Genomic DNA, 14,745 nt, shown 5'->3' on the forward strand with positions numbered 1-14,745 from the left:
GCTGTCTGAATCTTGGCAGGCGATAAACTCAGCACACGATGGGTTTATTAGCCACCAAGTGACATCCAACCCTCCACAGATTTCCCCGCGAGCGGCGACAACAGCCACTTGAATCTCATCTCCCCATCAATGATAATGATGACGATGATGCATCGATGATCCCGATGGAGCAATGGCGATGCCATGATGGGTCCCTCAAATTTCGTATGCAACCAAAGTTCCCTGGCTCGGCAGAAACTAATGGAAGAATTTCGCGATGTCACGAGCGTGAGTTATGGTTAAGTGCACTTTTTGGGCTGCCTTCTCAAAAATCCTCCCACTTTACCTTATTCCCCCCACCCAATGCCGTGTTGCTTGCGTCTAAATGCAAATTTTGTGTAATGAACATCGCGCTGCAAAACGGAGAGATTGAGATTGTCATTATACCCTAACGGATATATTGCATATAATGTACTGATGCTGTAAGACCTTTAACCCATGCTGATATCTAAGCATAATTAAAAGAGGTTTTATATACTCATAAATTAACCAATAGTCTAAATTTTAATGGATATATTTTATTTAATAATTAAATATTAAAGGGCTTTTCACATTTTATATATACATTTATGTATACATAGATATCGTAAGAGCATCCAAGATTCGTTTAAGATGCTGCGATATTATTTTTGTGTTAGCTTCAACTTTTCCGCTGCCTGACTATTAGCTAATGCCTGAGCCGCAATTCGTGACGTGCCGCGCCCTCATCTCCGCCTCCTGCAACCTTTGACCTCCCACCACTAACCCCACGGCGAGTCGAAATCCAACCCCAACCGCAGTCCTGTTGCTGCCTGATGCGCTTCGTAAAGTTTTTGCAGAAAATTTGAATATCGCTTGGCTTATTTCGCGCTTGGCAAGCAACCACCGTGGGTTTCCCAAAGTGGAAGGGGTGGGTAGGTGTTTCCCGGCAGCCATGTGTGTATCTGTATCTGAATCTGTGAGCCACATTTAATGGTGGTGGAAATGGAGCTGCAACCACCGTCACAGGAGGGTCAGGAGCTCACGTTGTTTGCACTTTCCTCCTCCTGCCCGAAACTCTTTATCCTGCGTCCTTGCTGGCCCTTTCGTCTGTTATTAATTTTCCTGCTCCTCCGAAATTCCCGCCTGGGGCCATTTAGCCCCAATTGCGTCTCGGTCTCAGACTCGCAATCAGCTTCAATTCCAGTCTTTGTCTTCGGGCCCTGGATGCGTTTCATTAATTAACTGAAATGCTGTCGACGAGCTTTGCACGTTACAAGAATGAATTATTTATATAAAATTTGTCTGGCATTCTCCACTTCTGCGTTAAATCTTTTTTCTGCTACGTCTTTGTTGCCCTTGTTGATCGCAAATTTGTTGTGTGGGTCCTGGGTTTCTGACCAGGAGGTGAAGTGAATTGCAATACTTTGTGCAATTACTTGCCAGATTTTTCTGTCGTGTCCAAGACTTCTGACTTAGTCATCTGCGAAACATATCATTAGAATGGGTACCTGAATTTTATTCTTTATTCTTATTTCTATATGGAAATCAATCTTATATAATGTATCTGAATAAGTTGCATGCCTTTGTTAAATAACATTAAAGTGCACTTACCAACGAATGTTATAAAATCGTCGGTAGGTAAGCAGGTGTCTTAACTATTACCCTTTTTTACATTATTTTACTTTCAGTGGCGAGTTTTTCCACTCAGTGAACGGAGCTTAATTTAATTATACAACAGACTCCCCTGGTTTTCCCTCTTTTCAGTTTCCAGGTCTTACAAATCCGGACGCAGTCTTGCATCGCGCATTTATTTCATTTTAAATCTCAGCCAGAACTAATTTTACATTTTTCCCTCGGTTTTTTTCGGTGGTTTTATCGTTCTTGATATTTCTGTGGGGAATTGAAGGATAAAATGGACAGGATTTCTGTCTTGCGGAGTGTTTTTCTTCGTCTAGATCTCGTTGTTTAATAGATTTTTACGGTCAAGACACCAGCTGAATTTGCATTTTATTATCATAATTCAAGGGAAGAGGGTACACTTGTAATTATGCACAATGTAATGAGATGTTTTTCATGTTTTTGCTTAGAAGATTTAAGTTAAACGAAGGATTAATTGAATTATGCAAATGGGTGAAATACCATGCTGGTTTATTATAAGTGTGAAAAACTCTTAAATGATTGTAGCAAGTAAAAAAACATTTTTCTTATCACAAACCATAAAATCAATCACTTGTAATAATTTAAGGCTATATCTGAATAAATATATTTTTTAAGCTAAGAAAATATATCCATGCTTCACACTGTTATTTACCTTTTTCCTTCTTTTTCTAGTTTCAGGTAATTGCCACCAATCCGATTTAACCAGCTTAAACTGCTCTAAGCATATTCAATATTTTGGTTATTTAACACTAAGGGAATTGGAGAATGAGGTAAGGTAAACAATAAGCGCGAAACCCATGAATTTTATTTAGTGTGTTTATGAAAATGGCCAACAATCAGACAGAAACGATAACGAAACGGGGAAGAGCGATCCGACCAGCGGCTTTGGCCATATGCTCCTGGCTCTGGTCCTGAAACTCGCTGGTAGTGTTTACAACAGGAATGCACGATAAAATAAAATACACGCCATCAATATAAACGACAGTTACAGTGGCAGCAGCCACACACATGAATCACGTCCTGAGCGTCTTCAGACCGAGCGTCCCCCCAAAAAAGGCCAACAAAGAGCACATGGGCGGGTGTCTGAAATGAAAAAGTCTGTACAAATAATGCAGCCATTTTGGATAACAATGGAAGCTAACAAAGAACAAACAACAACAATATCGCCCGAAAGGAAAACAACGTCGAGAATCAGGAAAAACAAAAAATACGCTGGAAAAGGTGGAATCGGAATTCGATTTAAGCGTTCAGTGACTTTGCCCTCCTCCGCCGAACAGCTTTGCGACATTTATCAAAGTCCCAAAATGCCAGCGGACACAGCAACAGCAACAAAGCCAAGAAAATAAAAAGAAAATACAAAAATGTCACATTCGAATTGAATTTAAATGAGTTTTGTGCTCGACGAAGGCCGAGACCCAAAAGTGCGGGGTGTTGAGGGACCGACCCGATCCGATCCGATCCGATTCGGGGCAGAGCCAGAACCACAATTCGATAAAACTGCCAGAAATTATGCCGCCATGCCAAAGGCAAACCCAAAGCTCCAGGGCCATTAGTCTGCTCTGAGGTCTTTCCCTCCATTTGGTTTTTGTATATTTCTGTAGCTCTTGGTCGACGTCACTCCAATGGCCGCACCGTGGGCCCAGTAATTGGGAATTTCAAATTGGATAACATTTCTGCACTTTGTGTTTTTAAGCCACTGATAAATTACCAGTAATTTTGTATTGATAAGTAATTTGTATATGCCTTTTCGTTCATAAATCAGTCCATTCTCTATGTTAGTTTATAACGCTTTATTGCTTCAACAATTAAATTTGAAATGATATTTCGGATTTTATTTTTTGAATTAACCACTTTTTTACAACAATATATGGTATCATAATGTATGCATAATGAATTGTTTAATATTTTCAATAACTTTATGAAGTATTGCAATCTTTCAAAGCATCCCATTTTATTTTTCAACAACCTTTTCTCAATTAAATGTTAATACTTATTTTACTAATTTCGCAAACAAAATTTAACTAAAAATTTTACCTGGCTTTGGCTTCTAAAGCCCATAGTGCATTGGCGCTTTGCCTACGTAACACTTGATGATGGCCTGCATCATTAGCATTTACACTTGGCTCGTCTATCGATCGATGCGATCTCGGCGACTTGACATGGCCCGGCCCGAGCGATGATCATTTTAATTTAGTCCAATCAGAGCCAATAGAATTAATTACGGGGCTAAGACACGGATGGCAACGACGCAATTATCTGTGCGTTCTGCCCCATAAACAGCACGGCACATAGATATAAGCCCTTGTACACGCATCCGCAACGAGCCAAAATCTGGCATCTAGGTCACGGGAGGCGGGCGTTGGCAGTGACACATCGCCGGCACATTACGCCGGAGATATAAATAAACACGCATTCTTTAGGAGGCTGGCCCGCCCTTTTTTCGGGTCCCGAAGAGGATGGGCATCTCATTCGGACTGCTCGCCTGCCAAATTGTTTGTGTATCTTCGTGCTGATGTGACTCTGCCCATACACAAATGGCCCCATTCAACTCCCTTATAATGGGGTCCTCTGCCAGTTCCAAAGATTCCCTTCAGTCCAACGGGTCAGAGGAGGAATATAATTTCGAAAGGGGACAGCAGATTCCGCTGGGATTAAACATCTACGGACAAAAGACATACTTGTTCATACATATTTTCGTATCCATCAGATACGAGTATCTGTGGGGCACACACTCACCCACATTCATGTGTGGCATATCTGAAAATATATATTTATATTTTTGGCATTCTGCGCTGGGGGAAAAAACGTCTTATGGCAAATGTATAAATACATTCAATGTATGACATCAAAGCATGCTAATGAATACGGCTGTCGTGGTCGTAATTTAGGGGACCACGAGCCTGACTCTGTCAGCGAAAAAGCAGTTCTCATCTAATCCAACAAGTTGTTTATCTAAAAACATTAAAGAAATATTGCACTGGAAATTCGGTTAATTCAATTGTAATTAAAATATATTTACTGCTTAAATTAAGACCTCAGACGTACTTGTTTATATTAATACCCTTTAAAAACTCTATGGTATGAATGGGCTATCAATGTTTTCTTTATAAACAATATTCCAAAAATACATTGTGAACGATAACAACCGCGTTCCATAAATATTGATGTGCAAATTAATATTTTCACTTTCAATGCTACCTGTTCGACGATGAATAATGGTCATAATTGCTCCATCTGCCATTCCCCGCTCCAAAGTCGGGGGACACTCCTTCACCGACGTCACTTGAGCCGCATTCCTTGGACCTCCCAAGAAGAGACGAACAGAGACGAAAAGTGCGGTGGCAGCACCTAAAATGAGTTAATAGCCGCATTTATTGCCAAACTGCTATAATAAACAATTTGTTGGGCATTTAACGAATTTTACTGCCGCCAACAAAAGCCGGCAGTAGGCAGGGCCAATCGAGGGGAGGGTGGGGCAGAAGTGGGCCAAATGCGAGTGGCCATAAAAATGTTTATGATGGATTATGCTCCGCTGCCGCAACCACGCTCATCACTCACTTAATGTTTTACGACACTTTCCATGTGGAACACGTTGGGGCAGGTCTTCGTAATCGCCATCGTCATCGCCATCGTCATCTACCGCTGCGGAGGCGAAAGGGAGGACCGACCTGGTCAATGTCAAGGTGAAAAGTGTGCCACATAAAGCGGCCATAAAGGTGCCGCAGATTGATTTAGACCTCCACGCAGATGAGCAGGAGTATACCAGATCTGCAAACGCACCGTCACCGGGCATATTAAAATTTTACGGTCAGCGGTAGACGACTGCCAGACACCTAGACACACTTTGGCACACTCACTCATGAGACAGTAAAAATAAAGCATTATTATGGCCCTATTAAACTCAAGTCGCTGCCGGAAGCTGTATCTGTATCTCAGACGAAAACTCAGACTCTGACTGGATCGTTTCCATATCCGATGCGTGGGCCGTAGACACTCAGGCCTTGCCCAGGGTCTTTAGACTTGCTCTTGGAATATTCTTGATTTTTTCAGAGTCTGGTTCCCATAAAAGTGAGGCGCGCGACTAACACGCGAGCCGGTTACACCTCCCTCCATAGCCCCTTCGTGGAAATAAAAAGCGCGTCTTGCGGCTGCGATTTTATGAATGAAAGTGTTGCCCCTTCGCTCCTCGCTTTATGTTGCTTTTTAAGCGCCGTTTTATTGGCCTAACGTCGCATTTTGTCAGGACAGACAAACACTTGCACTACACTTCTTACAACTTTTTAGACTCAAATGCTACGTTTATTGTGAGGCAGAAACCTTGAGTAATGCCGTCAAAATGCCGTTTATTTACGGGTGAGCTAACTTGAAAGTTCTTGACTTTATTAAATTTATTAATAATGTCATTTTACTATACTACAAAGGAAAGAGCTTAACTTAACGTTGTAAATGATTTGTTTGATAACAAGAAACCGGTCTTGAAGTAGTTCTTGAGTTTATGAATTATTTTACAGCAACACTATGTAGTGTCCGACCAATTGAGTATTACACTTGCGCTCCCCAGCTGCGGACGCCATTTGACACCTGCAAATGCCCCAGTCCGTTGGCCACGTTATAAAATTCCACATTCATCGGCTTGAAAAGATACTTACGCTTACCAACCTGCGACCAATGACATGGCTGTCAGTCGTTAGCCGGCAGAATTCCCTTCCATGTTTGGAAATATTTTGAACTCGCTGCGTGGCTCCCTGGAACTTCTGCCGCCGCTCATATCGCAACTAATCAAATGCCAAAACACGTTTTCAGCAACTGCTTATCGTGGGCATGGCCAGACGAAAAGGCAAGACAAAGACGAAGCTAATTAGCATATTGTCAACAACTGGTGGCGGGCGGTTTGGCTATCAGGGACATTTGTATAAATATGATTGATTTATGTGACAATTTTCGACAGCATAATGCGAACGTGTCACGCATATGGCTGCAATCAAGTTTTGATTTTGGGGTAAGAAGAAAGAAAAAACTTAATTTAGTCAGGCACTTGGATTTTGGTACATGTCAGAGCCAAAGAGATTTCACAAAAATTTGCATTCTCATTTTCCCGCATTAAATATTGCATGCAAGTTTTAACTACAGTCCAATAAACTGGTAAGCAGAGCAGAAAAAATCGAAAAAAAAATCTAGAAAAACTCCGCAGCAGCTGCATACTGCGCATGTGCTCCCATTTTCAGGGGTAACAAAGCGCAAAATTAGTTGACAAAATCGACTTTAACACAGAAGATACATTTACTACCCACACAAACGCAACTGCAGTCAAACGTCACACAGATACAAAGTCGGAAAAAGAGGCCATGTTTTCAGCGGCAGCCATCAATGTTGCCATCTTTGTCGCGCGGCCATGTATTTTGTGTAAAGAGGAAGACTACATCAGCAAGCCTGTTGTCTCACTTACTCTCACGCACTAACACATAAACATCCCAAGCGTTGTAAGTGTGCGTAATGCGTTTCAAACAGCGAGCGTCCTCTGGTGGGGTGACCGCAAAGCTTGAGCTGCGAAAGAAAATCAATAGGGGGCGCCAGCGCGAATGGTTTGGATATTGGTTAAATTTATTAAACAAATAAATAAAAAATTATGTAAATCACTAAACTGTGTAGTTTAAAATAAACGCAAGTCTGATTTAAGTTTAAAATATATTTATTAAAATATAATTTATTTTTTCCCCAAGAAAAGCCCTTATTTGCAGTCCCGACTTTCTGTTTAATTTCGAAAAAGCTCGACGTTTGGGCTTTTTGGGCGTCGCTTATGTACTCTGAGCTTATTTATCTGAGCTTAAAAATCAATACAAGTAAATAAAGTATATAGACCTTCTAGCGGAGCGAATACATACAATATTTGCGCACACTTAATGAGCAAATTTATGCGTTTTGCAAAGGATTATGGCGCAGAAAATTTCATTAATTTCATTTAATATTCGCAATAAAACGGAAGACGGCCGGTCGACCAGCCAATTTGCATTTGAACTGTCGTTGAGGAGGCAGCAAACTTTAAATCAATTTAAGTCTGCAGCTGGCTTTTACAGCATTCCAGGTGCCACGCCCTGATCCCGATATACGTACATGTGTACATATATAGAGTCATACTTGCCCCGTACTTGCCGGTTTCGTTTAGCGCATTTTAATCGAGCCATCGAACGGCATATTAATTTCAATTTTCGGCATAAACTTGACGCTTTATGACGACAATGGTGGGCGGGGAGGGTCGCACTGACAGGTGCCTCTTAATGGCCCCGCCTTATCGCGAACCTGTTGGCGGAGCACTCCGCTAAAGGACGTTCTGCAGTCGCCATTCGTTATCTCCGGAGAATAATGCAGGTTCGATTCCGGCTGACTCAGATCGTAAATTGAATGTTTATACTTTATACCGAGGCTTGCTAAATTAGCCAATTATATTTCATAAGCGATTTCGAAATCATTTTTTCCTCGCCCCGTTTCAGGCAAGCAGCTCTGAATAATGGTTATTTGATTATTATAATTTGTATTTTAAACACAAATATGGCGACACTTTTTTCGGCTAATGACAATGTTCATTCATTTGCGTAAGGTGCGTCATGTTTTTTTAATATACATTAAATCACCATATACACCTTTTTAAATACTAATTATTGTTATTATTGTTATCGTTCATAAAAATTCTTTGACAAGACAATTTACATAATTTAAGTGCGAACTTATATAATTTAAATTAACTGAGCGGTAGCATGGGATTAATTTAAATTAAAATGCTAATTGTACTCATTCTTGGGACTCGTGCATTTCAAGTTTAGCTGTATAAATAATTAAAGAAATATTTTACATTTTTAAATGGAATTGTGTTATTTCTGAATTGGTATACCAAAGATAGTCAATTTTAATTTTTCTAAAATATGATACATTTTATATATTTATTTAATCTATTTCTGTTTAAAAGTACACATAAAAATCATAAAGATATCATCCTAAATAGTGATTTCCTAGAATAATCAAAAATTTAAAACCGTCTGCAAATGTATAAGTTACACATTTATTTCAAAGTTTTATGATTATAGTTGCCATCACATAACTCTTGGAGACAATCAAAGTTTAATCCGCTTTACTCAGCAAGCCACAGAACTTGAACTTCTTCCCTTTCCGAGCGGAATTCAAAACGTTGTCACCGCACTTTTGGTCCATGTTATGAACTGATTTTGAATAAAACTCTCCTTAAAGTGCAATAACCAGTCCCGGCAACAAAGCAACTTTCAAAATGTTTAGGATTTTAAACATTACGACTTTACTATGGCTTTTAGAATTCCCATCTTAGCTCCAGTCTAGTGTTTTATTTGTGTCAACAAATCTTAATAAGCATTTGGAAACAGAAAACATCGTAAATGTTTTTCCCACAGATTAAAAGTCGATAAAACGTGGTTATTGTTCCGCTTCCTCGCATAAACTATTTGAATATACAAATTGGCCATATTTCGCACGTATCCAACATATGACGTTCGAATTGATATGGCAATATTCGAATCTATCAAGATTGGTTTTGCCGTCGCCATTTTCAATGTGCGAGTCTCGAGGAGGAAGAGACCAAAGCCAGATAGGCTTCCAAGTAAATTGAATGCGTTCAGAATGTTAATTGTCTCGGGCCACTTTTGCATCTCGGGAACAAAAAACAGACACATTGTCTGCTGCGTGGGGCTTCAATTAAAACGTTTTAAAAATCTCCGGCATATTTTCATGGCCTGTCGAAGGAACGCATTAAAATGGGCGACGCAGTGCGATGCGATGGGGTCCGCACTTGACTCTTGTTATAAGTACATCAGGCAGTCGGATCGGTCCGATGTGGGACTTCTCTATCTGCGATATATCTTTTTCCCTGGACACCCATTGCTGGCATACGGATACGTCCGCCATTGAAATTCAACACGCAAGCTTGCTGCATTCATCGGTTTCAGTGCTCGGGAACAACTCCTTCTCCTCGTTGATATTCCCAACATCGGAATAGGCATAAATATGCCACTCGTATAGCACCATTTTTCATTTCGTTTCGTTTTGAAACAGTTTTATGTCTGCTCTCCCCGCCCCGAAGGAAAATCACTTCAGAATGAGCGATGTCTCTGATCTAATTGCATGGGGGACGGCAGGCTAAAGTCAACTTGAAACTCAAGTGGTCCGGTCCAAAACACAGAAACAGACACCAATAGTAAAATTCGGCGGAAAACTGGTTTTCAATATTTTCGAAACCATTTTCGATGGCATCGTTGTTACTGGTGGTCAGGTCTCTAGCCGTTCATTTTCATATTTTCAGCTCGTATTTTAGTAACTAAATTCCAAGCTGACAATGACCTAACCCGACTCCCTTGTCTCTTATCTTCCCGAACAGCGTGTCTTGAAATATTTCAAAATAAATAAATTATTTACTTTGTCGGAGGCTTTGTTTGGTGTTTTTGTTATATTCTTCATTTGGAATCGGGTAAATATTTATGCTAGCCCTAAACCGAACTCAATCTGCGTCCTCATTATCGCCATATCTTGTGGCACAATTTTAACGATCCCAAAATTAACACATGTTCCGCTAACGTTAACAGATTTCAGGCAATACCCCTTCTCCTCCCTCTGGGGAGCTCCATCGGGAAATTTATGAAGCGGTTCGGTACGCTTTCTGTCCCGCCTAAAATGCATTGAATTTTAATATTTTCTTGGCACTTTGAGCATTGGGAATGCACCGCATCCATTTTGGTTATCGCCCAGCCACTTTGAACAGTGCAGTAAATCAATCAGGTTCTTTACCACTTCTCCGAAGTCGAATCCCCAACCACCATATCGTCGATATCCGATCGGCTCATGCATGTTATTAAATGACTACCATGACAACTTGAAGGTATTTTAAGGGCTTAAATTCAAATTACATAACTCCATTGTATGTTTGTCGCTATAGTAAAATTGGTTTAAGAGGTAATAGTAATGGCACCTATATGCCTGTCATGTAATAATTTTGCTTAAAATATTATCAAATGTATTAATTCCAAAATTTCCGTTTTAAAAAATTTCATTTTAAGGCAAAACCACCCTTTTCTTGCCAACCCGCCAAATATTAAGGGGCTTCAATTGTTTTCGGTTAAATTTACTAAAACGGCTTTTACAGAACATGCCATTTGTGAAACGAAAGGTAAATGTTTACCATCTTGTAAGCCATTTCATAAAGTCGGAAACCCTGGACACGCCCTTTAGAAAGGGGAGAGAACTTTCAATTGAAGTCTTCCCGAAGTAATGGCATCTTGTGATTAAGTGGAATGAAAGTAAAACGCATTTCATAAATAGGTAAACAAAATGGGCGGCTCTGGCAGGATCTTTTTGTTGCGGTTTATCTCATAAAGGACCGATTTCCATGGGAACAACGGCAACTGTTGCCATCACAAGGATTAAACGAAATATTTACATGCCGGGGCTAAGACAAAATCCACCCCAGAAGCGACCACATCCTACCGCCTTCTTTTTGCTGTTTTGCGAGGCACCAGGTGAATGGGGTGGCCATTTTCAATATGGCAGCTCTCAAGGAAAGGGGCGGTGAAATGCTCCCAACTTTCACTTTTTGCGCAGAACGAACACTGATTTTGATTTACGGCCTACTCTTTTTACGATCCTGTGCCGGGAAATCGCAACAATTGTCATCTAGCTGCAACCCTTTGTCTGGCAACCTGACGAGACGTACGTAGACGGGGTTCCATTGAAGGGACCAAAGGGTCGGGAAGACAATGCGTCTCAGCTGCCTGTTTGGCAGCATTTTGAAATCCATTTATGCCGCATATCATAAAAAATAATACAGAAATATGCGCCTCCGTTCCGTGCAAAAATTTGTGTGTCTGTTTTGGTTAAAACAAAAATTTTACGCCTCGCAATTTGAGGAATTTCGGGAAAGGGTCTCGCAACTCGTTCGCGGCTGGGCACCTGATGCAGGTAACCGGGAAACTTTCTCCCTCTATCTATTCCACCAGGTAGCCATCAAGTGAGATTGGAAAGTGTCCTGCGACTTGGTCCTAACTCGATTGCCAATTTGGTCGCCGCACGCGTAATTAAAAGTGCGTCGCTTAATGGACTTCCAATTTGACGCAAACGAAGCCACCCACGACCAATTACCGCCCTGCAATTACATTAACTTGGCCCAGGACCCCATCCCGCTTGCATGATTAGGGTCTTCGACTCGATTTAGTGGCCCAATCAACGGCGGACACAGCCATATCCATCTGCATGCATATATGCATTCGTTCAGTCGGCAGGAGGAAATTGATCAATTGGGTAAAATTAAGAAGCCACTTTGGTGCGGCCCCCTCCCACACACTTTTCGGTGGGGTTTCGTGTCAACGTGCCGTTGAATTCATCAATAAATAAGCCAAGCTCTGTCAAAGGGACACGGCTCCAGTTCGGATGAGCTGAGTGCTCCACGACATAAGTTGGCTGATTAAATGCGACTTTGCCACATGGGGAAATTGCCACCGAGGGAGCCTCAAATTAGGATAATAGGGGTTATCGTGAATGGAGGAAAACTTTCATAACGATAATGAGAAATCGCTAGGTAAATGGTTACGTCCCAGATATAGCTATAAATTTTCAAAACAAATCTGCTAGTAATGGCCTTTGAAATGGTGCAGTATTGCATCGAAAAAAGGATTAATAACAGGAGTTTTCATATTATATGAAAGAGAGTGCATATTATAGATTTAAGATCAAGATTCAAAGTTTAACTTTATTAATTGTTTCCCTTTAGTTTAAATTGGCCAAGAACAGAAATATTTTCAATCGCGCAATACTAATAATCTTAAAGTCCAATAAACTTAACAGCTTATGTCAGTTGCTCATCTACCAAACTATTACAATCAGCAAAGTAAAACTGTCACATTTTCCTATGAAATTCAACGTTTAAAGCTGATTACCATCGCTGATTTCTTGACGAGGCATCCATGCGGCAACTTTAGATGGTGAGCTCCCCCTGTGTCTTCTCTACATCTCCTGCTCCTCGAAATAGTTTTGACGTTTTGCTATCGTTCGCCATCATTGCTGTTCCACCATCATCGTAAATTACACGAAAAGTATCTATCTTTAGTTGGCAATGCAGCAATTTTATTAAAATTCCAAAAACCACCCGCCCTTTTGGTTGGCTGCCTGTGAAAGCCACAGCCCCAGTTGGCCATGCATATATGTATGTAGTTCCACTTAGACTCCGTCGTCCGGACCCAAGTCAGGCTCCAAGCTTGGAGAAGGACGAAGGGAGGACTTCATCCTCCCGGCAGAGCTATCGCCATATTGCAGAAATTGTGTGGAGCAAATAGTTTCCCCTGCTGTCGTTGCTTTTATATAAACATGAGGCAAGATTAGATACAAATTACACGCCAGCTTCCCAAGGTGGGCAGCAGCCCCATACCCGTTTGGCAATTTGCTCACCTTTCTGCTCCTTCTTCCGTCGTATCCATAAGTTACCAACGTAAAGTACCTCGAGTCCGACAGCTGCAATAAGAGGAAAAAGTTTCGGGAGGCAGCAAATGGCATTTCTGGGCCGCACCCACTCCACTCCTACTTGCCATCGTCCCTCCTCCCAGCCAGTGTATTTTTATTATTTATTTATTTCTTATATTTTTCAACGGCCGCGATTATAAAATGTACAAAAAAACGTGGAGGAAAAAATGTGGACTTAACTTAAGTTTCTATAAAAACTGTTTTTCTGGTGCAAGTAATTTTTTAACTGAATATATACATCTTTTGAGCTGAAGGTTATTATTACTTTATTGACTTTAATAAAAATGAAAGAATGATTTATTAAAAATAAGTTCAATGTAATTTTAAAGCCGTCTCAATTTACGTATTGAATGTAATTTAAAATTATACTATTAAATGAGATGTCTAGATCTGGAATTTTCCATATTTCATCCTACATTATAGGTTTAACTATGCCATTCTGAAACAAGGTATTAGGGGGTCCCGACTGCGAATAGAGCCGCATAAGTAATTTGTGTTTGCCAAATTCAAACTTTACTTATTTTCGCAAAAAAAAAAAGCAAAAAGTTTGTCCTTCGTTTTGTGTTCGTGATTTCGAGATGGGGAAAGAGGGCTAGGAAAATAAAAGCAAAGTCAGCCGGAAAGTTTTTGGGGTCCTCTGAGTGGTTGGGCGGATGTCGTTGCGGTTGTGTGTTTGCTCAGTGATCAGGGATACGGGGTCCGGAGTTGAGCCTCATTCGGTGGCACGTTTGCAAAATGGCCCGATGCGTGTCTGGAATACATTTTCTGGCTTGCCAAAAAGATGGCAGAGCACAAGAGCGAGTCACAAGTTTGGTAAAAAGCCCCGTCCCTGCCTTTCCCGGCCACTCCCCCCAGTGCATTTGCACACATTGTTGGTTGTAATTCAACGTAAATTTATGTGAAATTGTTTGCCAAGCAGGGAAAACGGAAAGCCGCATTTTGTGTTTTCTAAAATTTAATGTAGTTCGCCTGGTAAATGGGGATGAAGGTGGAGTACCGTGGGTTCCTGCGCTTACGCCACAGAATTTTAAATTGGCAAACACACACGCACCCACTCGGGAGTCCGCATTCCCATGGGTTGCGCCGGTTTTCTAGGGCATTCATTAGCTGATCAGAGAGCACGACTGAGGAACCCAACTCCGAAAACCTGAAACAGTTCCCCCCAGCCCCCAAAGAAAACCAAACCGACGAAGGGCTTAATGTTAATTTCGGCTTTTGTTTGGTTTTCTGTTCGATTAAGTTAATGGCGCCAGGCGGCGCGTCGTGTGTCGTTTCATTTTTGGCAAATGGAATTCGGTTTAATCGGCTCGATCTTAACGCAAATAGTAAATGCTTTTGGGCTTTACACCTGGTTGTATAAAATGTCTTTTAATTTGATATACTTTCACAAATGTGTTCAGTATGGTTTTTACAAATAATTGTACGATAAGAATGTTGCGGTTAAACTAGGAATATGTAAATTAATATATGGTATTTATGCTTTGTTCCCAAAATCCATAAACTCTTCGGATATTTGGCCAGTAGCCGTTGTTTACTCTTCATTAATTGAATCATAATTAAGAA

General features: G+C 40.8%; 1 protein-coding gene across 2 annotated transcripts in view; it reads left to right on the top strand.

Moving 5' to 3' along the window:
• The window catches only part of LOC117145598, a 96,060-nt gene that overhangs the window by 46,428 nt on the left and 34,887 nt on the right, over positions 1-14,745 (top strand). For both annotated transcript variants that reach the window (XM_033311312.1, XM_033311314.1), the window contains one exon: positions 2,332-2,337. In XM_033311312.1, the coding sequence (XP_033167203.1) occupies positions 2,332-2,337 (6 nt within the window). The remainder of the gene's footprint in view (positions 1-2,331; positions 2,338-14,745) is intronic.

This window comes from Drosophila mauritiana, chromosome 3R (assembly GCF_004382145.1).
Source record: "Drosophila mauritiana strain mau12 chromosome 3R, ASM438214v1, whole genome shotgun sequence".
In the NCBI taxonomy this organism is placed as follows: Eukaryota; Metazoa; Arthropoda; class Insecta; order Diptera; family Drosophilidae; genus Drosophila; species Drosophila mauritiana.